General features: G+C 40.4%; 5 protein-coding genes across 5 annotated transcripts; all 5 read right to left on the reverse strand.

Moving 5' to 3' along the window:
* Positions 1–10366: 10366 nt before the first annotated feature.
* Positions 10367–11089, reverse strand: LOC139119010 (uncharacterized protein KIAA1958-like). Its single transcript, XM_070682623.1, has one exon. It carries the CDS (start codon positions 11087–11089, stop codon positions 10367–10369), a length of 723 nt encoding a protein of 240 aa, XP_070538724.1.
* A 5675-nt stretch (positions 11090–16764) lies between these two features.
* LOC139119013 (uncharacterized) lies at positions 16765–18039 on the reverse strand. Its single transcript, XM_070682625.1, has one exon. It carries the CDS (start codon positions 18037–18039, stop codon positions 16765–16767), a length of 1275 nt encoding a protein of 424 aa, XP_070538726.1.
* A 4-nt stretch (positions 18040–18043) lies between these two features.
* On the reverse strand, positions 18044–18937 carry LOC139119015 (uncharacterized). The gene has a single exon (XM_070682628.1). It carries the CDS (start codon positions 18935–18937, stop codon positions 18044–18046), a length of 894 nt encoding a protein of 297 aa, XP_070538729.1.
* A 146-nt stretch (positions 18938–19083) lies between these two features.
* On the reverse strand, positions 19084–20604 carry LOC139119017 (uncharacterized). The gene is made up of 2 exons (XM_070682629.1): positions 20529–20604; positions 19084–20435 (listed from the first exon to the last, which is right to left on the reverse strand). Exons 1-2 carry the CDS (start codon positions 20602–20604, stop codon positions 19084–19086), a joined length of 1428 nt encoding a protein of 475 aa, XP_070538730.1.
* Positions 20605–20987: 383 nt separating this feature from the next.
* Positions 20988–23422, reverse strand: LOC139119018 (uncharacterized). The gene is made up of 2 exons (XM_070682630.1): positions 23198–23422; positions 20988–23021 (listed from the first exon to the last, which is right to left on the reverse strand). The coding sequence occupies exon 2, from the start codon at positions 22752–22754 to the stop codon at positions 20988–20990; it is 1767 nt and encodes a 588-aa protein (XP_070538731.1). The 5' UTR covers positions 22755–23021; positions 23198–23422.
* Positions 23423–26164: the final 2742 nt, after the last annotated feature.

Raw genomic sequence — 26164 nt, forward strand, 5'->3', positions numbered from 1 at the left:
GAGACATAAGCATTAACGATATAGAAAATCAAAATGGCTGCCATTAACTTTTAAGGAAAGGAATGCAATTTTCGATTGATGAAAAAACTGTCAGGGAACATTTTTCGACTCCCGGCAAGAGCTTTAAAATGAGCCCTCTAGGTGATCGATCAGAAAGGTGCATTCTGCCTCAACATCATTTGTAATTTTCATTATTCATATCTGATGTGCTTTATTAAAAGCATTTGTACATGATTTGTATTTTAGAAATAGATATAACTGAAATTAAAAATGTTTGCCCTTTTTACATTTGTGTACAACTAGTTTTTCACCGTCTTCTCAAACACCTTTTTGTCGTTAAAAAGCAACACATTTACTATTGTCATTGATTTAATGAGTTAACAGCAATCAAACACAACTTTGTGACGACTAGTGTAGATGCACATGCATATTTTGACGTTGGCATTTTTATGGAACGGAAATTCAGAATCCGTATTCTTACTGCTGAGTAGATTGAGTAGCTTGAGTAGATTGAGTAGATTGAATAACTCTATCAGGTAATGCGAAAGCACATGCAGGCTGATTCGAATGTATTAGCTACAAGCCATATCACTGAAATATTAATCCACATTTATGGACACATTTACCTTTCTCATCCCTTTAGGGAAATTCATGAAGGTTGGAATTTATGCGAAGTTCAGTACGACATATTTATAGTTTTGTGATACACAAATACAATATCAACAGAGAAGAAAATGAAGGAAGTAACTTTAGAAGAACGTCGCATTCGAGGTTGGCTGTTGCGTGGATCGTCGTGTAAACGAGTTGGCCCACAGTAACTGCGGTCCAGAAAAGCCAAACGATTGGGCATCAGTTTATAACACTTACAATTGGGTCATTCGCTATCTTTTCAATATTGGTCCTGGAGTATGAGACTTTTTACTGACCTGGCATATTGGAAGCAAATCTCTTCACCAGACCAACTGGACATCGCTCCATCAGGTCTGCGAACCTCTCTTCAAAACAGTCTCTGTAAGAATCGTAAATCAAGATGAATACTTCATCATAGGATTTCATGAGCAGCAACAAGGAAAAAATCATGGATGACAGCGCCATCAATCGTCATGTTCCCTACAGATGACTGCGGGTTTTCAACCGTGGTCACAATGGTTCTGCCGAGAAGTACTTCCGTACCACTTTCGGTCTATGACATGCTCATATGCAGCATCATACGTACGATTGTAAATCTCACCACCAACAATGAGGATGCTAGTGTCGTTTTCTTTCACCATATCGTAGGCGTCCTGGTACATTTTAAGTGTAACGATGAGATTGAGTTCATAGTATATCTTCTCATAGAATACAGGCAGGGTGGCATTTAGGAGTCCACTCATGTATTCGTACTGTATGTCCTTTGAAATGTTATTATCGCAGCAGCTGTAGTCTCTCAGATATGTCAAGAGCAAGTCTGAGATCGGCTTCAAATCAGTGGCATGTAGACATGACATGTAATGAGTTTCAGGTTTAGCCATCCTGTTAGGTCAAAATAGAAAAGTTCAGTTTCAGCCTGTTGTGTTACACGCTTACATGGGAGCATTGGCGGTATAAATGTGTACATGGGCAAGTGATGGGCTGGCATGCAGTCGTCAATGGTCAGGGAACTTTTAATTATTAGTCATTTGACCATAGAGGAAAGCGGGGAAAAGCCCAGCGGGATGGATTATGTGTTTTGAAGTATGTAGGATTTGATTATTTGCTAGGTTTGCCTAAAGTTTGCTCGAAATTGAAAAACTCAATTCTTATTTCACTATTAGAGGAGATTGAATTGATTTTCCAAACATCTCCAAAACCCTCGTAATTTCCCCATTTTCAAAACGTCGACAAGGCTTTATTAGCAAATACAAGTAGTGAGAGCGAATGCTTCATGAACTCTACAGCGTTTGGAGGGGTCACGGTCAGAAAAATGGTAAAAAAACTTAGCTCGGTAATCCAGCATTTTTGACGGTTGGAATTAAGCTGAACGATTTTGACTGTGATGTTCTTACTTGGTGAGTTAAATGTGCCGTACGTTGCGATAACCACTGAATGACCCTCGCTCTGTCCGGTAACAAACATATTTACAAAGTGGGTCAGAAAACTAACCTGAAATTGTCGGCGTAAGCATCGCGACATAAATAGGCTCCATTTCTGTACATGTCTTGTATCACAGAGAATGACGGGAATGATTGATAGGACAGCGACACGTCATAAGATGTAAGGTCACATGCATCTTGACAATGAGTACAAGAAGAACGGTTCTTCACAATATACTCTGTAATAAATGAAACAAACAGCATCACACTTAAGGAGAACTCAATAATCGCTTTTTGATTTGCGTATCGACAATTTTTACTTATGTAACGTAAGGTTATTATTCATTAATTTTTGTTATAGGGGAAGGTGATAATAAAGCAGCAGCAAAAATTGGCAAAAACTATATCGATATATGATTTAACGATGAATAAAACAGAATTTACTTGGACCATAAAACAATGAATACTAGTGAAAATACGATGATAATGATGATGATAGCGATGACGACGATGTCGACGATAATGAAGATTAAGATGCAGACGATGCATTCGCTTTTAAAGGTATTGCTCTTACCAATCGCTTCAAAATAGCAGTCGGCCAAATCTTTAGGAAGGCAATACCTTGTGTCACCTGTAGATGAATGATATCAGTCTGTGACCAAAATTGAAGTCTCTGTGACCTAAGTCCGATCACTATTGGCAATAGTTTAATGGTGCCATTCGTAAAATTTGTCAAGAAATTACCTATAAGTCCCTTTGAATATGTATGTGTGTATGTAGGTAGGTAGGTAGGTAGGTAGGTAGGTAGGTAGGTAGGTATAGGTAGGTAGGTACGTAATTTTTTAGGCTAATGCGTGTACATGTAAGTTGTGTAACATATGGCAATAATTCATGAATTTCAGAAAATTGAATGCTGCTAAGTATGATCAGAGTAAAAAAAAAATACAATAATATTTCGCGCACCACAAAATTGTCCTATTCATATTGGACTTGACCAGTTTAAGTGATGTATGCATTGCTTGATAAACAACTTTGCTCGGTCACTGAACCACTGTATGTGAGAGTGTTGATTTGGCCGATCGGTTCTGTCTGCTGCTTCTCCACTAAGGTAACTGGATGCCGTATGTGGCGAGTTAGAACCCGACTGAAAACTGACCGCATTTTCTACCTAGGGTTGTTAACTCCGCTGGTGGACAGAAATAGTCCCCGAAGCTGTCTTTCGCTCAGTTTATAAGCGATGTATTCATGGCTTCGATAAGGTTTGCGTGTGATGTGTGATGGTGAGTGTACGCCCTTGAGTGCTCCATGAACTCTACAGCGTATGGAGGGCTCGCAGTCAGAAAAATATAACAGCTTAGCTCGGTTAGTGAACATTCTATGTTTGGAATGAGGATTTGTTCGCGCGGCTCTGTCTGTTACTCTTCTTCGCTTGGTGACTGGATGCCGTATATTGTGAGTTGGCACCCGATTGAAAACTTACCGTAAGATATCTCTCTCTCTCTCTCTCTCTCTCTCTCTCTCTCTCTCTCTTTTACTGACATCAAAGTATCTTCAAACTTTGAATTTCAGAAAAAGCTTTCTTCATCACCTGGCATATAGAAGTATCTGCATCCACATTCGTCCAAAATGTATGATGTCAGACATTCTATGTTACACTTTGACCTGGAGTAGTCGCCATCGAAGTATTTCATCCTCGCCTTGGTCTTCGTGATTTACTTAGAGTGACCTTCGGGTTCGGGGAGAAGCGTTATCTACGTTGTAAGGAGTCAAAACTGAGTTAAAAACTAAAATTGTACCAACTTGAACTTTTTAACTCATCAGTCCGGGTAATGTCCATATAGAGGATACTATGATAAACCAATCAGCGAACCTGACGTCGCAACGTCATGAATAATTAACCGTGCAAACCTAGGCTCGTATATTGCAACGAGTTCAGAACTTTTCGGCTTGATTTCACCCTTTATTTTTAGCACTGGGTAGTTTTTAGATGTAGATGTTACGCACAATGTTCAGTACGGTCGAGATGGTGACCGATACAAGTGGTTAGTACATCGAAAATTACTTTTTGGGATGATTTTCCTGGCCAGGTACCGCTCCTAGAAATCGGGATTTGACCATTGTAAATTTACAGTAAGTTATTTGTCACCAAATGTCGCCGATTTTTGGTCAAATTTCAATTTGACCTTGCCATCTGCAGCATGGAGAATGTTTCAAGCTTTGCAAAGATGAGTCAACTGGTTTAGTCGGTCATCGGAGCACGATCGAGCACGATTTTCTCGATCACCATGCATTTCCCGGTACGATTTACCCTTGGCTCAGGAAAAAACGCGCGCCGGATCAATCGCCGAGAAGTTAACCAAGCTGGAAAACAGAACGAAAGCGTCCAATAACTCTTTGCCGAACATGGTCAAGGGTAAAGAAACTCAGAAAACTATTCCTGAAGAAATCTTACAATTTTTAACACCGTGATGGTAGAACGTCGCGAATCGACTCGGGCTGAAACACTTCCGGGTAGCCAACAGTCTCACTCGATCGGTGGATCTGTCAGGTCCGAGCGCGATCTGAGCATATAGCATTTCAAAGTGAACCAACGTAACCTTTGACCCTTGTTACATATACAGTACGTGATTGGTTCTTGCCTTAACCTCATTACATATACGGTACGACATTGGCTCTTCCCAACTATCCTGTATATGGACATTACCCGGACTGCTCATGGTTTATTAGTTGTACACAATGTGTAAGTATGTACAGTACATACAAGTTTGAATATTGGTCAAGACCGACAGTTTTTCCTTAAAATATTGCATGATACGTGAAACATCAAGGACGGTGACTGATGCTTTGTTGTAACTTAAAACAAGCTGCAAGAAGCACAGAGGTGTTTCTGATCATGTGAACATGACGTTAAACTGGTCCAATAATCTTTTCAGTCAAGGTAATACATTACCATATCCGTTTGACATTTGTGATTTACAAAATTAAGTAGGATCATCCTGAACCACCGATGGTCAGTGGTGGTTCAAGGTTTCCGGAATAGGTACATGTAAGTGTACCATGCTAGCATCTTCACCTGTCAGGATTGGTCAAAAACTGCCTAAATATTGTATGAAGTCATGAGGGAAAATGCCAAGAGATTTTGACCGGTTAAGAAGGGCTTGACTAAGCAGTTTCTGCGTAGTGAAGCTTCATTACGTATTCATGGTGACCCCTGGCCAGCTGTCAATAACTTTGGGGGCTTTTGTCTTTTGGCCTGCTTTGCATGTGCGTCGTTGGACACGACCTGCCAATCACCAAGGTAGTCAATTAAACTATTAATTGATTGTTTACCGACCCAATTAACACTATCCAGCAGTATCAGTCATATTTTAATCGCGTGGCCCGGTTGGGCACAACGTAGGAACGCGTGTATTTCTATGTGTACGTTTCACTTGTGGTGTTGTTTGTACCATCGTGCGTTTGAAGTCCTTGTTTCACCTACAGTATTACCTTCAAGGTGACAGGCTTACTATTAATGTTCAGTATCTTTGCACCAAGTTCTGCCCACGGTGAAAAACACCTGCTTTGCCTACTAATTACTGCCCGTCGCTGCCCGTCCTGAGTGTAGCCTATCTATAGCTACAGTAATCACATAAATCATTTATCAGTTTTGATATATACTCCTAAATTGTAAGTTTGATCAAAATCGAGACCACATTAAGGGCTATGCAGACTGTCCATGTACGCACACACAGTGACAAGAAGGCGGCAAACACCTACTCACCAAGCACATCGAATCGGCGAAAAGAAGCATAAAAAAGCTAGGCTCATCGCCAAAACAAACGCGCCAAGCGCTAACAAAAACCCATACCTTTTCAGGGCCACCAAATACTCCAAAAAGAGAACTACCAAAAAATACGATAAAATGACATAGAACACACAAACACTTAAAATAAATAACAAAAATCGTACACATAACAAACAACTGAAACACAACATTAAATACAAAATAAACAATCACAGTAACGTAACAGAAAACATGGCCGTGGAAATAAATCAGCTGTTACTAAAGAAAAGCCGACAACAACATGAAATTCAACAACAACCTATCATCGCTCAAACTATCAAACTCCGAAAAATAGTACTAGGCAAAAGCCTTAAAATTCATTCGGACACCAACAAAACCAAAAAGAATAAAACAACCTCAGGATTTCAACAAATAAAGTCGTATAATGTGACTACGCTACATCGTGAGACACAAACAATCGCAACACCAATTCAAAGAAAAGTCAAATTGGACTCCACGAACAACAAAAAAACAAAAACTTGAAAGCTATCTGAAGCTTCTAAACTCGCACTTCTAGAGATACCCTTTCAAACAAGGAAACAAAACATGTCGCGTGCCAAAAGAATCGCGATAAACCAGCTCGCAAACAATGGACATTTTTGGGAAAATAACTCTTCGAAAAGGGTCGGTTTTTCGTTATTGTCAACACAAACGATTACGTACTCGAATGCGAAAGGCAATTACGTAACACTCAGTATTATACACAACAAGCCAGAACAAACAGTAAACAAAGTAAACGAACTATTAATTAAAATGTACGAGAACAAGCACATCAACCAGGATACTTGTATCTTGATCCAATAAACATAAAATCCGTACCCCGCAGTGGTATTTATTGCCTAAAAATTCACACACCTCCGCAAAAATCTAAAAGACACACCAGTCAAAACAAAATTTACCGAAGTAAAGAAATATAGAACAAACAAACCGAACCACCAAACGGACTCACAACGTGACCAAAATTAATATACTTGCCTCGCTAATCGGAAAGCAAGACCACTAAAATGCATTAAAATAAATTTTCACAAACACAAACTAAGGAAAGAATCTACACTGCGACTGATGAGAAACCATACTCGGGTTTCGAAACGCAAGCGTCAAAGGGCGACTCTATCAACTTTTGTAACAACATAGGTCCGGCTGCATCTCGCCATAAGCTTTCCCCACACAAACAAAACATTACCGTACACACTAATCCAAACTTCTCTACAAATATCCAAAGCGAAACAAACATTTCATGAACACAAACAATCGGATAAGAATGTAGGAACACATTTTCGAAACGAATCAAACACAAACCCGATACAAAAACATTTAGGATAGTTAGGTGGGGAGCCTGTTTCACATTTTTTGCATCTCGCTATACTGTCTATGATTCTAAAAATAAAGTCATCTGCCACTTTTTCTGTATGCGCGGTTTGGCAAAACTCATCTCTTCAATCGAAAGTCGGGCGATTTCATGGTTCTTTGGGGCACTTAAGTGTACGTCGAGCTTAAGGAATGTAGTTACACTCGCGATGTTTTATTCGAAAATTATTTATTTCTTCAAGGGCAAATGCACATAATTTATGCTGTTGGAAATACTGGCCGCTCAAAAACAAGACAATAAACTCAATATATGTGCATCTTTACTTATATTGTCAAAGTACCGCCGACACCCACAAAAAACCAAATGGTTCAGTCCAGGTATTTGCAACTCTGCCATCCGGCTGGTCAACAGGAAATCAACCATAGGTGTCTTTTGGCACGCGTATACGCCAGTCACCTAGGCGACGGTAATCTGCACCACTTATCACCATCGGGAAGGTACTGCTCCCCATATACCACTGGCGATCCCACCCTCAAGGCACTGCGTCATTCGCCCAATCATTGTTATTGTAATTTCCTGCATAAAATTAACAACGAGGTCAACCGGTCAAAATGTCTTGCCATTTTCTGGCATGGTGATACAGTATATGAATCACTGTTGTAAGTCAAAGCCGGAAATACTGTCGCTAATCATTTGAGTGACCGAGGTGTCGTATTTGACCACAATGTCGTCATATCGACCACAGAACGTGTTGAAAGTCCTCACTAGTCCTTGTCGTGTGTATTCCTTACTAGTTTTGATGCCAATGTGCTGTGTCTCATTTGAAAATCAGCATAGAAATCATATCTATATTTGAGAAGATGAGACATATACACACCAAAAGCAGGTACAGACGGAATATAACTTGACAAGTGGGAATAATTTAAAATTTCAAAATAAAAAAAACGATTAGAACTTATTTAGTATAATTTGATTTTCATATTTTTCGAATTTCTCAAAAGTGTTAGGTGCCGTATAGCTCAATGTTGCAATATTACAAAGTACTCATAAAAACAAGTGTGTAATGTAAAAAGAAAAGTCGATGAGATTACATTTGTAGATTAAATCGACATTACTTCATCATCCAATTATCCCAAATTAGTTCCAATCGTGTTAAAATCATCCCTTTTGTACAGCTTAGAATGTAGACCAATAGTACCCATTTGTAGGAACAGATCAAGATATGAAGCTGAGTTCTTACCCTCGATCGTTTCTTTTATTTCCAACCCATCAGGATAAATATGATTTAAGTAATGTTATAGGATTGTCTAGACTAACCAGATCATCAATATATGTAGGTGTGTTGTTCAAACGCCTTGCAAGTTTTTAGACCCTGATTTTGTAGACAGTTTGCAGGAACTCTGCTTCATATAAATACAGAAATAAGTCAGCGAGAAGGGGTGCACAAATTGTACCTAGTGGTATGCCGATAGATTGTTGAAATGTCAAAAAAATAGAGCAGATCACTTGAAAATTGTAAGTAAACATGGAGATTCGGTGTGCATAATACAGATCAGACGCCTGCAAATCTGCATGAGATATAACAAACATCATGCCAATCATCATGAGCAATAAGATTGATAAGGCTGGGCTTCTCGGAAAGTAGACTTGCAAGATCGTTTAAAACGTTTTATGGTAGATATGAAACATAGTTTCCAAATACAACATATCGGTTGCGCAAATGATACGTGACATTATTCCCAACTTTGGCTTACAAAGTGATTCAGCACCTTAACTGGCAAATTATTATATATAATCCCATGAAATAGAAAAATTTCATGGGATTATATATTTATCACATGAACAGTCTCCGAACTCTACGTTAGATAAAATGTGACAAAATTATTTCGTAGGATAGCAGAGATATTCCATCGATTTGAATTTTTGAGGGCCGGATTACTTTCTTTCCAGTTTGCGCATAGCTAGCAGTGAACGGTCGGTTACTCCTGGTTATATGCAGATTACTTTCATTCATAAATGTGAGTCAGGTTTGAAGGCTACCAATCAGGAAGCCGGTGTTAGTCACGTGGGCTTAAATTTTGATACAGAGCAAAGGAAACGTCTGTCAATCACTTTACTGCCGGGGTGGGCCGGTCGATTTGCAATTTGATGACAGCTTCGACCGTCTCTGTTTGTTTTGGTCTGTACGATTATCGCGTGAATATTTTTTCTATTCGGCACCTTATCGCCAGAAATTGTTGTTAGAATAATAAAAACTTTACGTTTTTAAAAGGTAATTTTGATTATTGAACATCATGACAAAGTAACGGTAGTTCTCTTTTTGGAAAATGTGGTGGCCCTCAAAAGGGCCGTTTATGGTTTGGGTTAGATCATAGATGGCCGACCGGCTTACTGACTTTGGCTGTCCTCACTGCTGTCGTATATCACTGCTACACGACGACGTTTGCGTTTCGGAGACTGAGGTGATGTTGCTCCTCCGATATTTACTGTAACGTTGATCGTGCAATTATTATAAGTTGCAGTACCAAATATTCCACCGACTGCCGCTGTTGCCCCAGGATGTTGAAACGCGGTCGTGGGGGAGACGACGTTGCTGCTGACGTTCGATGTTAACGTTGCCCCAGAAATAACCGGTCGCGGTTCTGGGTTGTTGGCGTCTTCCGGTCTGTCATTTGGTGTTATTTCTGACGCAGTGCAGGTTGGTTTTAAACGTGATGATCGCGAGAGAATCTCCGACATCCGCTGCTGATCGTCGAGCGAATTCACCGCGTATATGGTTCACGCTTTGCACATTTCGGTGACCGGAGAGCAACTCCGCTGTCATGCAAACGCCTGATGGTTGTTCGTCTCACGCTGTGGTTGGTTTTTTACCCTCAATACCGGCTTTCTTACAGATCGTACTCAAGATGGTATCTAACTTGTTCGCTCCCATCGGTTGACGTTTGAACCAAATAGATGTTTCTGGTTTATAATTTATCGCCAGATAGAAGGGCGCGTCGTTCGCTTGATGACTTGGCGGTCGACGGAGCGCATACTGTTTATACGCGTACACGGGACAGCGAGAGGGGTCGTCAGGAATAGCGAAAGCCTTCGGTGGATAGGCCCTAGGTTGTTCGTTCACTTTCCCGGAAGATCTTGTCTTATTTTCCCTCTCGTTGAATTCTAAGAATTCGGGTGTTGTCAGCGGTATGCTTCAAGGCGATGTCTCCCACAGCATCTGTCTGCTCTCTTGACAGCCTCTGAACCGAAGTGTTTCTGGTTGTTTAGCCAAACGAGAAATAGTAGCGCTTCGGGGTTGTGTGTGCCGATCACACCTTTTTCAAAAAGGAGCTCCTCCTCGCGTTCCGTTAATTCTTCGGCTGCATTTGGTTTATTGCCTTTGCCCTGGGTCTTCAATTGGGCACGTTTTGCTCTCAAAGTTGCCTGCGAATTGCTAAATTCTTTATCGCGGCTGATCGAGAATTTGTAACCATTCTCACCGAGGAAGCGATCTATCCCACGCTGGTAGGTCGTAAGCAAGTCTGGTTCGTACTCAGAACCATCTTTTTGACGGACGCCAGCGTAAAAGCTGCCGAGATAGCAGTCAAGGACATCTGGTGGAATTTCTGATATCGGTCTTGTTTCTGAAGGTCGCACAGTACGCATCCACTTGTTGAACTGGTTTACGGCACAGTTTGTGGACTGCACAGTATTTTTCTTCCTCTGTTCGGTGATCAGCTCTTGCTTGTCGGTCTCCGAGAACTCGACATAGCGCGATCGCGATGGCTGAACGTTAGAGGAAACGGGCCGCGTATTTTCCTCCATACCAAAAAAATCATCGGTTCCAGTAGCTCCCAATTCCTCCGCTAGACGGAATAGCTCGCGAATTTCTTCGTTGAGATCTTCTGGACGTTCTTGGGTCATTTTGCCGTGTTTTCTGCTGAGTTTTCGTAGCAGCGAACGTTAGACGCACCTTACCGACTGGCAAAATACTGAGAAAGGCGCAGACGACAAAAAATTTGTCCTAATGTTCCCGCTATTTTCCGGCCCCATCGTTAGTCGTCAGCAGTTACCGTCAGCAGCCCGTCAGGTTTATAGGATATAGTATTTTTAGTACAGTTCAACACCTTAATATTTAACCAAGCATGTCAAACTTTCTGGCCATTCTGAATACAGCTTATCACAAACAAGTATCACTTTATTTTTTCTAAATATTGTTTACGGAAATCACGCCAAGCTGGTCAGGTAAATACTTCGCAAGCTCTGAGCCGGCCCTCGGAGCCGGCCGCGGTGAGACGAATGGTATACTCATGCAGAAAAAAGTTCCGGTTGATGACGTACAACAGGGGTAATTCGGATTTCTTATCCGTCCTGTTCTACGTCACACAGGTGGGAATTCGGGCCAGTTCATGTGATAAAAGTCCTGAATCACTATTGATTTTGCTGGGCCATTATTAACGAGAGTAGCATTCTAGCATGGTACGCTGACCAATTCCGGATACCTTGTGCTATCGTGTATTTCTTATATATGCGATTCGAGATGTCCTTCCTGAAAATGATTAGGATTATTGGCTTTGCTTTATCTTTCAAGATTACAGCGAGATGTCCAAACCTTTTTCGGTGCCAGTGCCACGAGAGTATGCGTCCCAGGAGAGAGTGCGAATCCCTGATTTTCAATGTTTGGGATATCACCATGGTCATGAACCATAGCCTTGAACCCAACAGTATCCCTCGGACCACTTACGTAGTCGGCCATTTTCGTATTGAGATAAAACGTAAGGCCATAGCGTTCACCTTATTAGTAATACATAGATTATCAAAAATAATTACCCCATGTATTCCCTAAAACATACTAATATACACGATTATTATTTATAAATGTCAAGTATGAGAAGAACGTTTGTAGTCAATTGTTATTGTCCGCTAGAGTTTAGATTAGGCACCATATAACGCCAATTCAGCCTAACACATACATAAATATAAAAAGCCAGTAATGCTAGCTTTTTTGATGATTTTTTCACTATTTTTGTTTTCAACGTCAGGCTTGTTCTACTCCCCAAACCATGTTGATATACCTTGTATTCAGCTTGTAAACTCGACCAGTACTTGTGTAAACTGCGTTGTCATTGTTGACGGGTTAATTCTGGTCCGGACTAAAATTTAATTTATTAGTGCTTTTTACTCTGGTTATAACGTGACCGTAACTAAAGTAAAGCACTTTTCAAGAAGCATCAAACCTTGAGCGTTCATCTGTTCTTTATTAGTGAAAATTTCAGTCGATAAAACCACATTTCCACGCTCCCCTAGATGATACGAACGTTATGTAGTTATACAAAATGTAAATACAAGTGTAGGCCTGCCTGTCTGTCTTGTGGTGAGAGCTAGGTCTATACGTACCTATGTAAGTATACGTACTATATATATATGCAAATATATGTATGTGTGCTAGCGTTCGTGAATGTAGCTTGGGGACAGGTATTTTTACTCACATTTTTACTATTCCTTTCTGATCTACCAATTCTGGGGCTCATTTTAAAGCTTTTGAAGAAAGAAAAACTTTCACTGTCTTCAAAAATCTAAAATTTAATTTTCCCCCATAGAGTTCACAGAACGATGGCGCCGTTTTGAATTTCAAATATCACGGAAAGTTGGATAATTTGTTTCGTTTAGTCAAAGCATTGCACGGTGACTCCAATTTTTATTGTTGATTTGGTAAGAGAATGAGTCAAGTATTTATTCAGGAAAATTTGAGCAAAAGTTTTCATCTTTCACTTTCGAGGCGCATAATACCTTAGACTGTGTTTGAGCATAGACACTTTTCGTATTTCCTATTAATAATCTATGTATTGTAATTATATTAAATAAGGACACAGCGACAAGTAATCTTTACCTAGGGTATGATATTATGTGCGGCTTTCCAGGCAAAAATTTTGTCCTACGTGCTTTTCTCAATTCTTACCTGCCGAATACTCATGTAGTATTTCCCCGGATTCTCCCGAATTAAATGTGAAACACACACCATAATTTGTGGCTGTCTTTGTAAAATTCTCCGGGCCGCAGTGTTCACCTCGCCAACGACACCTGGCGTAAATTAAAAGACATTAATCGGCAGTTTTATGAGGCATTTTCATTAAATATTAGTTTCTTTATTGACGAGGGTGCTATTTTAGTTCATCGATATTGATGGAGGGTGTGGGGATTATCTCTTAGGCCTGGTAGCAATGGAAACATCATGTAAATGTGTAGGTCCGAAATACATTTTGAATGTGTTCAAAAGGGTACTCCTGGCTCCTTTCAAAAAGCTGTTTCCATATAAAAACAAATTTAAACATTCTTTTAAAAGCATGTGATTTTGATAATGTACTCTCAATAGTCGCAAAATCATTTGCATTTTAGATTTCAAAATTCACAACATATACATTCAATTACTATGATTTATGATTAACCAACTTCTGAAATTATCTAAAGTAATTTTATTCGCTTAGTGAAAGACTAAATAAAAGAGGAATACACTCTGAACAATTTGAACTGAAAATGCTCCTTTTTCAGAATATGTATTCTGTAGTTGGCTTTAAATCTACTTTTCTCTGACATTCATTTCACAAGTTTAGTAATTCTATACCAATTTTGCATGATGTGACTAGCTGATAGGAAGGTGTCTTCCAAGCAAAATATGAATATATATTTAGATCCTCTCTTTGGTTTTAATTTCCATTTTAACTGTAGCCATTACTTGATGGGTTTCTATAATGTTTTGCATTTTTTCAAGACTGATAAAACATGAAAATATCGAAACAAGATAATATAACGAAACGTGGTATCGAATTTTAAAGAAATTGAAAACGGTTGTGTAGGTTTCCATAATCACATACTATTCAGTTCTTTTAATTACGCTATAAAGAGTTCATGACGTTGATTTCATTTTCCATCGAGGTTTTTAATGTATTTGCTTGGTATATAATATATCGGCGTGTAAATGTAAAGATACTTACCGGACGATAGAATCCTCTGGTTTGTGTGCCAGTGCTTCCACTTAGCCGAGTAAATCTGATCCAAACTCGACACCGTAGTTCGCTTTTTGGATATCTAGCTCCATATAACCCTCTGTTCCGGGGTAATTCCCGCTCCAAACCATCTGCGAAACTTGTAGTACTTCGCCGAGGTTTGAAAATCCGCCATATTTAGCCAGAAGGGATTTCCTGCATAATGAATTTAGAGCATGTGAGACAATTCAAAAATCTGGGTTTGATAAAAGCCCGCGTAAGCTGCATCTTTTTGTAATTACTTGACATAAACTTTCTTGCACTTTCATTTTAGTTAATCTCTGAGTTCCACTGACTTTACATAATAGCCCTTCAGCTGCGATACAACAACATTACTTTGCAACAGACGGGCTTGTAAATTCAACTATTCAAAATTTATGTAATGATTTCCCTTCATTCATATTATTTCTGATATCTTTGCAAATCTAGGAATATGTTTCCGTTTTCATGCTGCATCATTGCTTCGGTAATTACATTTGTTTGCTGATACCAAGGAATATATATATCGGCGCGTAAATATAAATTGCGAAACAATGCTATTCTGCCTTAAAGGCTGAACTCGATTCGTGCCTATAGCAACTGTTTTTCAGTCTTTTTCCTACATGATCTACTGTTACAAATGGCAATGAGTTATCTCCTATAAATTGTACAGTTAACATATAAATGGCAGTAAGCCAATATTGTTATGATTATTATGATTGTCAATTTATGTAATGTGCCTAAACGGGTAGCGATATTTTGTGGCCGTGTAAATCTAATACACACACGTTCTAAATCGACGGTTTTAGTTTTCTTATTTTATTTCTGGTCTGTCTTTGCTTACGATACGTTCTTCGAAACCGTCTTATTGGATAATGGCACTCGTTAGTATTTGATGTCTGCATAAATGTACATACAGTTCTCGTTGGAAATTAAGAGTACTTGAATAAACATCGTTTTGTTAGTATTTCTACGTATAGGTCTCACTTCAGTGTGAAGGTGTAAACTGCAGAAAGGGTTATGTAACAGCCTTTGTGTTTAATGTCCCATAAAACACTGTAGTTATGTAGTACCTTATTTATTTTGATACCCTACCCTTGTAAAACACCGTTCCGTTCGCCAATGGCTTGTTACCGAACACTGAACACAAAGGTCAATTATTTTCGCATCACAATATTTTTAGCAAGTTGAAATTTCAAGATTTAATTATACAATCATTTATCACATTGGAGTCTACTTACACATGCATATCCACACGTGGATGAAATTATGTATAACGCATAGTGAGAGCTACAGAACCATCCTACCTCGCAATCAAGTTATGATTTTCGTAATACCGAGCGTCGGCTTTGCCGTCAGATGAAGGATTTGGCAGGTGTGTACGATTCCCCTTGAAAGGGTTACTGTTGTCGTACCACAAGGCAACTTGCAATGATTTTAGATATCGGGCAAAGACATTAAAACCTCTGCTTACTTACCTTACAAAATTGTTGTTGCAGAACGTTAAGGCAGGGAAGGGCATTGAAGGGACTTCCTGACGTTCAATATTGATAGAGACAGGTTTCATCATGAACGTAGTTACAATTTTGTGACACTGTATACCGAGTGCAGTCGCCGCACCTAACACTACTAATAGCCAGAGGAACCTAACAAAAAGACGACAGAAAAATTTGCAACTTAAGAAAATGCAAGGCAATATATTTGAATGGTGCTTTAAGAACCTTACTTCATCCGATAAGATCTAAACATATAGGTTGTGGCGGAGTCCAGTTACTTTTGTATCCGCTAAGTGCCAACCACTCCAAGAAATAACCACCCTCAGTTGCTTTAGTTTAGGATAGGTTTATTCAAGAAGCAGTGAAAACTGGGTAAATAAAGAGATTAAAATACAAGGTCATTCATTGTCTACATCGGAGAGTCGAGGCAAATCAAGTTCAAAGTAAACGGAATAAAAGAACTAAATTCTACTAAAATATCTAAGCACTGCATTCAAAATGGTCCTCTAAATAATTGGAAAGTCATAAAAGGAAATCAACTTACATCGTTGCGCCTACAGTCCTACTTTTGGCTGGAGTGTTAGTGAGATCCACGTGGCATGTCTACTTGCTTTAAGACAGTGGAAGAAAAACGTGTCTGCGTAGATGTAATTTAATCTTTAACCTTTTAATTGTTTTACCAAGAAGTTTCTTGACCTTTGTGTCAGAGGGCCTTAAGAAAGATAGAGGGCGATCTTCTGAAAATCTAGAAAGGGTCATGAAGGGTCAATTCAACACACTCCCCGTCTAAAAATGCGCGGTAAGCTGAATTTTTACTAATCATAAATTTCATATAGAATAAATGCCTAATATCGTATATTTTAGGTCTAAATAAATTCTAAAAGCTAAGAGTATATACGAAAGGGTTCATACTAAGAGAGTCCGTATATAGTGTTCATTGAATTCAATCACAGAGTTCAATTTGTACATTCAATCAAAACTAATTCACTAATAGGTCTGAGGTAGGTTCGATGTTCGCCATCTTTGTAGATCATGACATCTACTTTTCGTACTTTGTTGTCATCGCTGGGGTAGACCTTCACTATGCGAGCGAGGGGCCAGCTGTTTTTGGGTATTCTTTCTCTCTCAAAAGAACCACGTCTCCTTTTTTGACGTTGATTGTAGATTTGTTCCACTTTGGTCGTGGTTGACGGCTTTGTAGATATTCTTTTCTCCATCGTATCCAGAATTGATCAGCTAGATACTGTATGCGTCGCCAACGTTTTCTACCGTAGATGTCTTGTTGGACGAATGAGCCTGGTGGTGGTGTTGGTGATTGAGTCTTCATGGTGAGTAGCATGTTTTGGGTGAGAGCTTGAGGATCGTTTGCATCTGATGATACAGTCGTTATAGGTCTGGAGTTGACAATGGCGCTGGCTTCTGCCATGAGAGTTGTCAGCAAGTCATGTGTGTATTGTTGCTTGCCTAGTTGATAGTGCATGGAGTCAAGAACGCGTCTGATGGTACCAATTTGTCGTTCCCATATACCGCCGAAGTGTGATGCGTGAGGTGGGTTGAAAATCCACTCGCAGTCTCTCGTTGTAAGGAATTTCTTGATGCGGTCTTGATCCAGCTCTTTGGCTGCTGCCTGAAGTTCGTTCGTTGCGCCAATGAAGTTGGTGCCCTGGTCACATCTGAGTTTCTTGATGTTGCCGCGTATAGCTATGAAGCGACGTATGGCGTTGATGAAGGATGAAGTGTCCATGGGGTCTATTACTTCTATGTGTACTGCTGTAGTGTAGAGACAGACAAAGATGACTGCCCATCTCTTTGCTTCAGACTTACCGGCTCTGGTTTTGCGGGAAGCTATAGTCCAGGGGCCAAATACGTCCATTCCGACGTTGGTGAATGGTGGGGTTTTCTCTGTTCTGTCCGACGGTAGGTCGGCCATGAGTTGAGTGATTGGTTTTGCTCTCAGTCTTCTACATATCGCACATTTGTGTAGTATACTTCTTACCATGTCATGTACACCCATGATCCAATAGCCATTAGCTCTGACGTTTGACAGGGTGAGTTGTCTGCCTTGATGTTGTACAAGTCGATGTACATGATCGATGATAAGACGTGAAATGTGGTTGTCCTGTGGAAGGATGATTGGGTGTCGGCCGCAGAGGTCGATGTCAGATTGACGAAGTCTTCCTCCAACGCGGATGAGTCCTTTTTCATCGATGAATGGGTTCATCCTGCTGATGGGGTTCCGTTTCTGTAGTTTGTTGTTGTCAGTGCTTGCTGACTTTGCTGCAGATAGTATCTCATATTCTTTATGAAACACACTTTTCTGTACTGAGCGTAGGATGATGGTTTCTGCTTGTGCCATCATCTCAATTTTCAGTTCTTCTGGAGACTTCTCTTTTCTTTTTGTCTGTCTTTTCTGGTGATTTTCTTTGTCTGATTTTGCCTATTAAGTTGGCAATACTTCTCTTCAAGGATCTCCATGATGAGAATCGTTGAAATCGGTGAGCACCTAAGTCGTCTTGTTCTACTTCCTTCGTTGATGTGTTGAGGACAGCAAGTTGTTTGCGGACCTCAGGGTCTTCATCACTTACTGTGTATTTGTGTTCTGTTTCTTCATGGTTGTCTTGCTCGTCTCGCTGCCAAAGGAATGCTGGTCCTGATAGCCAGATAGTTGAGTTGAGTTTTTGGGCTGATACACTGCGTGACGCGATGTCAGCTGGATTTTCGTGCGTAGACACATGTCGCCACTGGTGTGGTGATGAGATGTTGTGTATCTTTTCTACTCTGTTCGCTACGTATACGTGGAAACGTTTCGAGCTGTTGTTTATATATCCAAGGACGATTTCGCTGTCCGTGTGATATATGACGTTGTCGATGTTCAGGCCGATTTCTGATGTGATCTTCTGTGCGAGTTCTGTCGCTAGGACGGCTGCACACAGTTCTAGGCGAGGTATGGAGACTGCATGAGTCGGGTTTACCTTTGCCTTGCCAAGTATGAATGATACGTTGACGTTGTCTTCATGGTTAATTAACCGCATGTACGCTACAGCACCTATGGCTTCATTGCTGGCGTCAGAGAAAATGTGACACTCAGTTTTCTTTATGGGTCCGAAGGTGGGTGGAGTGTAGCATCGCTGTAGCTGTATCTTTGTGATGTAGTTGAGATTGTTGCACCAGCGGGTCCATCTGGGCAAATATTTCTCTGGTAATGTTTCATCCCATCCAAGGTTTGATGAGTTGCGTCCTTTAGTTTCTGTCATGAGGCCTCGTAGTATTAGTTTTCCTTCTATGGAAACTGGTGCGAGTATACCGAGTGGATCGTATATATTGAGTTGACGATCGCCAGTACTCCCCACCGTGAGAATGGCTTCTCCTTCAAGTCTTTCGAATGTGAATGCGTCCGCCTCTAGAGACCACTTGACCCTAATGATCTCTGTGTTGGTAAGGTGTCTTGGTTGAAATCCAAACTCTGTAGATCTTTGGCTCGTACTTCGTTTGGAAGTGCTGTCATGATTTCTTCATCATTTGAAACGATCTTGTGGAAGTTAACGTTTCTGGTCGCTAGTAAGTCTCTTGTTCTATTGATGAGACTAATAGCTTTCTGTGCATCTGGTGCTGAGGTTAGTCCGTCGTCGACGTAAAAGTTCTTGTCGATGAACTCTTTCACGTCTTCTCCGTATGTAGATACGCCGTCTTCAGCGATCTTTCTCAGTCCGAAGGTAGCAATGGCTGGTGAGGAGACATTGCCGAACAGGTGTACGTTCATTCTGTACTGAATTACTGGTTTCGTGGGGTCGTTGTTTTTGAACCAAAAGAAGCGCAGATAGTCTCTGTGTTCTTTGTTGACGTGGAAGCTGTGAAACATTTGTTCTACGTCGCCCATTACTGCTGTCTGCTCGCGTCGGAATCGTAGCAGGATACCGAGGAGGCTGTTCATTTGGTCAGGTCCCTGAAGCAATGCGTCGTTCAAGGAGACTCCGTTGTACTTTGCACTGGAGTCGAATACTACTCTGATCTGCTGTTTCTTGGGATGGTAGACACCGAAGTGTGGTAGGTACCATGCGTTGTCGGCATCTATTTCGCTTTCTGGAACGGGACTTGCGTGGCCACGTTCCATTATTTTCTTCATAAACTGAAAGTATTCTTCCATCATTTGTGGTTTACGCTGAAGCTGATTCTGTAGATTGTAGAATTGGTTCAGAGCTGATTGTTGGTTGTTCGGTAATTTCTTCGGGTCTTGCCTGAAGGGGAGAGGAAGTTCTAGATTTCCTTCCTCGTTTACATGGACTTCTCGTTGCATGATGTCTAGGAATTGCTTGTCTTCAATGGAGGGTGCCTTTTGTTCGTCGTAAGGTGTCCGCTTGAAGACGGTGGTGCCGAAGTTGACGGGTTTCGGGCTTATTATGTCTTTGATGTGGATGTGATGATTACATTCGAGCGCTGATTCATCGTAGCTGTTGAGGGTTGCAGTCGTACGGTGTACTGAAGTGCGGATTACACCTCTTGCTGTCTCTAGGCACAGTTCACCTGAAATTGTCCACCCTAGGTCGGTGCGTTGAGCCCAAGGCGAGTTTACAGGTCCGTTCCTTGTTTCTCTGACTTTCAGTGGTTCTGGGCAGTTTCTGCCGATGAGGAGATGAATTCCAACGTTCTTTTTTGGTTCTGGAATGTAATCTATGATGGGCTTCAGATGTTTGAAGGCCTTGCAAATGTCTGGTGTGGGTATTTCGTTCTTGTCGCTCGGTATGTTGTCGTTTTCTAGCAGGACGGGAAGAGAGAATTTTTTCTTTCCGTCACGTGATTCTATGATGACGCGTTTGCTACGTCATCCCTTTCTGAGTTCTCCTTTGCCACTGCATGTTGACAGTTCGTATTCAAGGTCTGGGCCGTGTATCTTCAGTGCGTCGAAGAGGTGGCTGTCACCCATACAGGCATTGGACTGGTCGTCTAGGACTACGTAAGTTTCTATGTAGTCTGCTGGTCGGTCTTGTGTATACACCTTTGCGAGGACTATCTTCCCACACGAACGTCCGGCTGGGCATTTCGTGAGTCTGGTACATTTTGTTGTAGCTTCTTGAGTTTCCTTTTCTTTATCTTCTGGTTTAGCTTCGGTTGTTTTCTGCTTAGATCTGTCACCGGGTGTAGCGTGGAGACAGGTGATGTGTTTCTTGCTCTTGCATATGGCACATTCGATCGTTGATGTGCAGTCTTTGGCGAGATGTTTCTCAGTGCATTTAAAGCACAAGCCTTTCTTCTTACACAGTTCAATTCTGTCAGCAACTGGTTGTTTTGCAAATGCTTTGCAATCCTTCAGGTCATGTCCTGTAGCCTCGTGAAAGAGACATTGTTTTCTTCATTTGATGATTTTGTTGCGTGTACACGCGCTCTAGTCTTCGTTTGTTGACTGGATTTTGACTTACTTGTTCCAGGGTGTGTGTCGTCTGGTCTTGGAATATCAGGATCGCATGCTGCTTTCGCTGTGTCTTTCAGGAAGTCTTTGAAGAACTTGAATGGAGGAAATGTTTTGTGGCGTCGTTTGTATGATGCCACGTTATCTCTCCACTTGTTGAGGACGAATCTTGGTAACTTCTCCATGACGGGCTTGAGTCCCTGTGGTGTATTGAGGGACGAAAGGTCAGGAAGTTTTCTCATTTGTGCCTCTGTGTTAGAGCACAGGTCTGATAGTTCAAGTAGCCTTTTGCTTTCGTCTGGTTTAACTTTCGGGAAGGACTTCAGTCTTTCCAGGATTACTGCGGTGATGACTGCAGGGTTGCCGAATCTGTCTTCTAGTTCTATCCAAGCCTCTCTATATGACTCTTCTGGGTCGTCTACATATCGTTGTAGATGGTCTTCGACGATTTTCTGCGGATCTCCCTGCGTGTATTTATGCAGGAAGTCCAGTTTCTCAGATGTCTGTATGCAGGCCGTTGTTACAGTGGCCTCGAATGATCTTTTCCATGACATGTACATGGTTGGGTCGCCTCCAAATGTTATTGGTTGTTGTAGTGGTAAACGTTGACGGGCCATCATTTGGGCTATCTCCGTCAGAGGTTGTATGTTGTTGTTGTTCTGGCTTGTTGTAGGTGTCTGTTGATTTGAAGTAGGTGTGACTGTCTCACCTGATTCTGTTGGTGTTCCCTGTCCTGGTTGTATCAGTAGAGGGGATGATTCTAAGTCTTTGTTTTGTGCTTTGGGTACGAACTCGGTGAAGTTCAGTGCTGGTAGTGGATCATGCTTCAATTCTCTTTTCATGGCAATGTATTGTGATACATGGTCGTTCGATGACTGGTCTGGTGTAGTAAGTGTCTGTACTGGTAAGGAATTTTCTTCCGCTACTTGTTGGAGGGTTTCTGCATCTATCATTGCCTTTTCTGCTTTCATTTCAGCTTCGATAACTTTGATCTTAGCTTGATGATGGGCTATTGTCTTCATATATTCTGCCTCTCTTGCTGCAGAGCGTGCCTTGCCTTGTGCCTTTAATGCGTTTGTTCTGGATGATGTTGATGATCTGGTTCTGTGTGAACTACGCAAGCTGCCTTGTGTAGATCCTCGTTCGGATGGTGATTTGAAGATGAGGGCGCTGTTTTCAGTTCTCCTTATCTTTGCATCGTTAATGTATTCATTTGCTTGTTCAATGTTCCTATTGAAGCTTATTTCCGTTAATTCTGCATGCTCCTTACCTTCTGGAGTCTTGTCTTGTTGATAAAGTTTCTGAAGTTTATTCCAAGTTTGTTCGTATTCCTTGGAAAGTGTCTCTGCTGTATCAATTTTGTGTTCTGTTGGGTCCTGCATCCCCCTGAGGTCGATGAGAACTCCCCTTGTTTGGTTCCAAATGCTTGACAGGGCCTTTTCAGTGTTCAAGGTAGCATAGAGCAGTCCTCTTTCGTTTTTACTACTGTCCTGTAGAGGGCGCCCTTCAGTTCGGGCAGCAGATCCACCTTCAGCAGTCCAACTGGGAACCGCCCCTTCCTTTGTTTGTTCTGTGGTATTTTCTGCCTTAGAAATATCTCCTTGATTTTCATTTTGAGATTCTGTGTGGGCTGGTTGTTCAGCTCCTTCGACTTTATTTTCATCCATTATAGTTTCTTTGAGTCAGTTGTAGTTGGCTGTATATGTGTATACAGTTGGCCTACCTTGCATAGCCTATATGCCTGTGTCCGCTGTGCACTCGAGCCAGTGTCTTGTCCAATGTTTCACTGGTTTTCAGCAATTTTTCACTTGCGACGATTTTTCACTGTGGCGGAGTCCAGTTACTTTTGTATCCGCTAAGTGCCAACCACTCCAAGAAATAACCACCCTCAGTTGCTTTAGTTTAGGATAGGTTTATTCAAGAAGCGGTGAAAACTGGGTAAATAAAGAGATTAAAATACAAGGTCATTCATTGTCTACATCGGAGAGTCGAGGCAAATCAAGTTCAAAGTAAACGGAATAAAAGAACTAAATTCTACTAAAATATCTAAGCACTGCATTCAAAATGGTCCTCTAAATAATTGGAAAGTCATAAAAGGAAATCAACTTACATCGTTGCGCCTACAGTCCTACTTTTGGCTGGAGTGTTAGTGAGATCCACGTGGCATGTCTACTTGCTTTAAGACAGTGGAAGAAAAACGTGTCTGCGTAGATGTAATTTAATCTTTAACCTTTTAATTGTTTTACCAAGAAGTTTCTTGACCTTTGTGTCAGAGGGCCTTAAGAAAGATAGAGGGCGATCTTCTGAAAATCTAGAAAGGGTCATGAAGGGTCAATTCAACACATAGGTAGAATACATGCCTCGAACATAGAGTGCTATAATTTTGCTAAAAGAGCCCCAAGGAGAGCATTCTCATTCAGAACAAAGAGTTGACATTGGGGGTCAACGTACAGAGTATTTATTCAGTACGTCACTCTTTAATCAATGCATTGCAAAGTTCCATTCATAACCACAATTGTCATCTTCTCTGCGTTAATCGGTATTATGCAAGATATCATAAAAAAACTGTCATCTCTAGATAAATAATGTAACAAAAATTTTTCGGACGATTGTGCTTCTCTTTTATCAGACCATAAACCATATGGTACCATGGTGCAGAAAGCACACGTTCGTATCCGGAACGATAACTCATGAATTAAATGCCGGATTAATCACCTGCATTTGATGCAGTAGAATGTTTTACACTTGCATATTGTTACTATCACAATTGTCACTATTAATACATCTAAATACATCGTTGCAGCCATATAAATTGCATACGATGGGGTTCTACATTCTAAGGGGTATACACTTCGCCTCTCGATAACGTCATCGTCATCACCAGGTTCATTTTCAATGTCATCATAGATATACAGTCGTATCATCTGACTTTAAAATTGAAAATCATGATGGCCACTACTCGTAAAATAAAAGAAAATATCAATGGTAATCCACTAATGGATGAACTACGAGTTTATGAAACACAGTCCAGAAACTCCAGACAAGACATTTTCGAATACAAGTGAGATAACAAAGAAAACTGATTATTCAACGTCCACTAGAACTTCTACAAAACACTGCTGCAAAACTCATAGCAATGATCACGAAATATGATAGAATCAACTAAACTCTCTGTTGTCTTCGTTTGTTATATGGAGTCGACAGAGTTCACGTTTCCACTCCTTTCATTTCGTGCAATCGATTGTTTGGCAACTATTTACATCTGCGACATCGTCAGTTTACACCGCCCATTTTTTTTTATTTTTACTCTAGCTTAGAGCATCGTTTTGGCATCAAATCTAGTGAGAGAGGGATACACACCAAAAAGACTAGTGAGGACTTCCAATGGGTTATATGGTCGATTTATGACGTTGTGACCGGATACGACACCTCGGTCACTCAAATGATTGCAACAGCATTCCTGGCTTTGACTTATTGCAGTGATTCATTCACGTATCACTTATCATACAATATTTAGACAATTTTGGGACCAATCCTGACGGGTGTAGCATGCTAGCAGGGTACGCTTACCCATGCCGGACAGCTGGTACCACCACTAACTATTAACTATGTAAATCACAAATGTCCCATGGACCCGGAAATGCATTACCTTGAAGGAAAAATAATTATTGGACCAGTTTAACGTCATATTTTGTCGAAGTACTGAACAACTTAACTGAAGTCTTAAGGAGATAAAGTGCTTTGCTTTTTTATAGGTCAAGCCTTTGGTCAAACCTTTGCTTTATCATAAAACACAAAGTATAATCTGTCGCTGTGGTTTAGGCAATCGTAGTCGTCAAATTGTTGACCAGAAACACAGCATTCGGATGCACGTACGTACATGAAAGGGTATGTAAGACTTACCTTTGATAATTTTTGCATTATTTTTTATTTTGTATGTCTATTGCAAGTAATTATTCCACTCCAAAAAAAATAATGCTGAAATACATTATATCTAAAATCTAGGTTGTCAACACAGCGTCTCAATGAGTAAACTGCACTATTATTTTTTGCATTTGAATTCTGATCGGGAACAGAACTTACTTGTAAACAATACACATGTACATGTACACATGTACAGGCTGAGTTGAAAGCCTGAATCTGTGTATATCAACATGTTTTTGGGAGTAGTGCAAGTAAAATTTGACATTAAAAACAAAAACAGTGAAAAAACATCAACAATTAGCATTACTGGCCGTTTATTTCAACTTTTGAGATAATGGTAACTCACGTCTTGTTCTCATTATTTTATGCAAACATAAAGATATTTGACTTAAAATGTAGCTTGGAACACTTAAATTGAGAAAACGCCATATTTCGTGGCAGTAATGTCATCGTTATATTCCTTTTTGGTTTGTCTTAAAATCTAGAATGTATTGGACTTTAGGTCAAGCATTACCGTACTTCATGAGAGTAAGAGTCCGCCGATATGACTAGACTGTTGTGCAATATAAATAATTCATCCAGTGAAAATTAAAAATGCTATATCTCCCGTTCGCCTTGTTCAAATATGCATTATGAAGAGAAAGTCAAACCATGTTGAGTCGATAAAGTTGACGACAAGAGTGAAAATATATGCGTATATAGCATACGATTCAAATGGAACAGATCTATATTGTGATTTCATTTGCGTAATTTGCCCAGTTAACAGAAGAGTTACACTGTGTAGGTTGTTTATCTAATTGTGTTCATGGCATTGCATTGTAATAGAAAGAAAATGAATCACTCAAGGTTAGATAACGTAATCGATCGAGATGACTTTACAAGCTTTTTATAATTGTTAATCAATGACGTTTTTTTCCCTGTGTGTAATTTTCAGGTGCAGTTTGTGCAGAGCTGATGCTAGCTAGTACTCAACCTCATCGACAATCCGCCATGATAGAGGAAGGTACTATCAGAAGTTCTTCGTAAGGCTTCGAGAAACAAGTGACTATAGTTCTGTATACTAGGATTTTGTTTTAAGGGATAAATATTTTCCGATCATAGCATATAGAACGATGGTCAGAGTGATTGTTGATTTGGGAATGATAAATAAAGT

The sequence above is a fragment of the Ptychodera flava genome, chromosome 19 (assembly GCF_041260155.1).
Source record: "Ptychodera flava strain L36383 chromosome 19, AS_Pfla_20210202, whole genome shotgun sequence".
Taxonomy (NCBI): Eukaryota; Metazoa; Hemichordata; class Enteropneusta; family Ptychoderidae; genus Ptychodera; species Ptychodera flava.

Excerpts from the sequence above, each read along its gene's own strand:
- LOC139119010 (XM_070682623.1), bottom strand. The coding sequence starts at position 11,089 with ATGACCCAAGAACGTCCAGAAGATCTCAACGAAGAAATTCGCGAGCTA.
- LOC139119013 (XM_070682625.1), bottom strand. The coding sequence starts at position 18,039 with ATGGCACAAGCAGAAACCATCATCCTACGCTCAGTACAGAAAAGTGTG.
- LOC139119015 (XM_070682628.1), bottom strand. The coding sequence starts at position 18,937 with ATGACAGAAACTAAAGGACGCAACTCATCAAACCTTGGATGGGATGAA.
- LOC139119017 (XM_070682629.1), bottom strand. The coding sequence starts at position 20,604 with ATGGGTGACAGCCACCTCTTCGACGCACTGAAGATACACGGCCCAGAC. Across the intron at positions 20,436-20,528 it reads CGAACTGTCAACATGCAGTG|AAAACGACAACATACCGAGC; the intron begins GCAAAGGAGAAC and ends CCGTCCTGCTAG.
- LOC139119018 (XM_070682630.1), bottom strand. The coding sequence starts at position 22,754 with ATGGATGAAAATAAAGTCGAAGGAGCTGAACAACCAGCCCACACAGAA.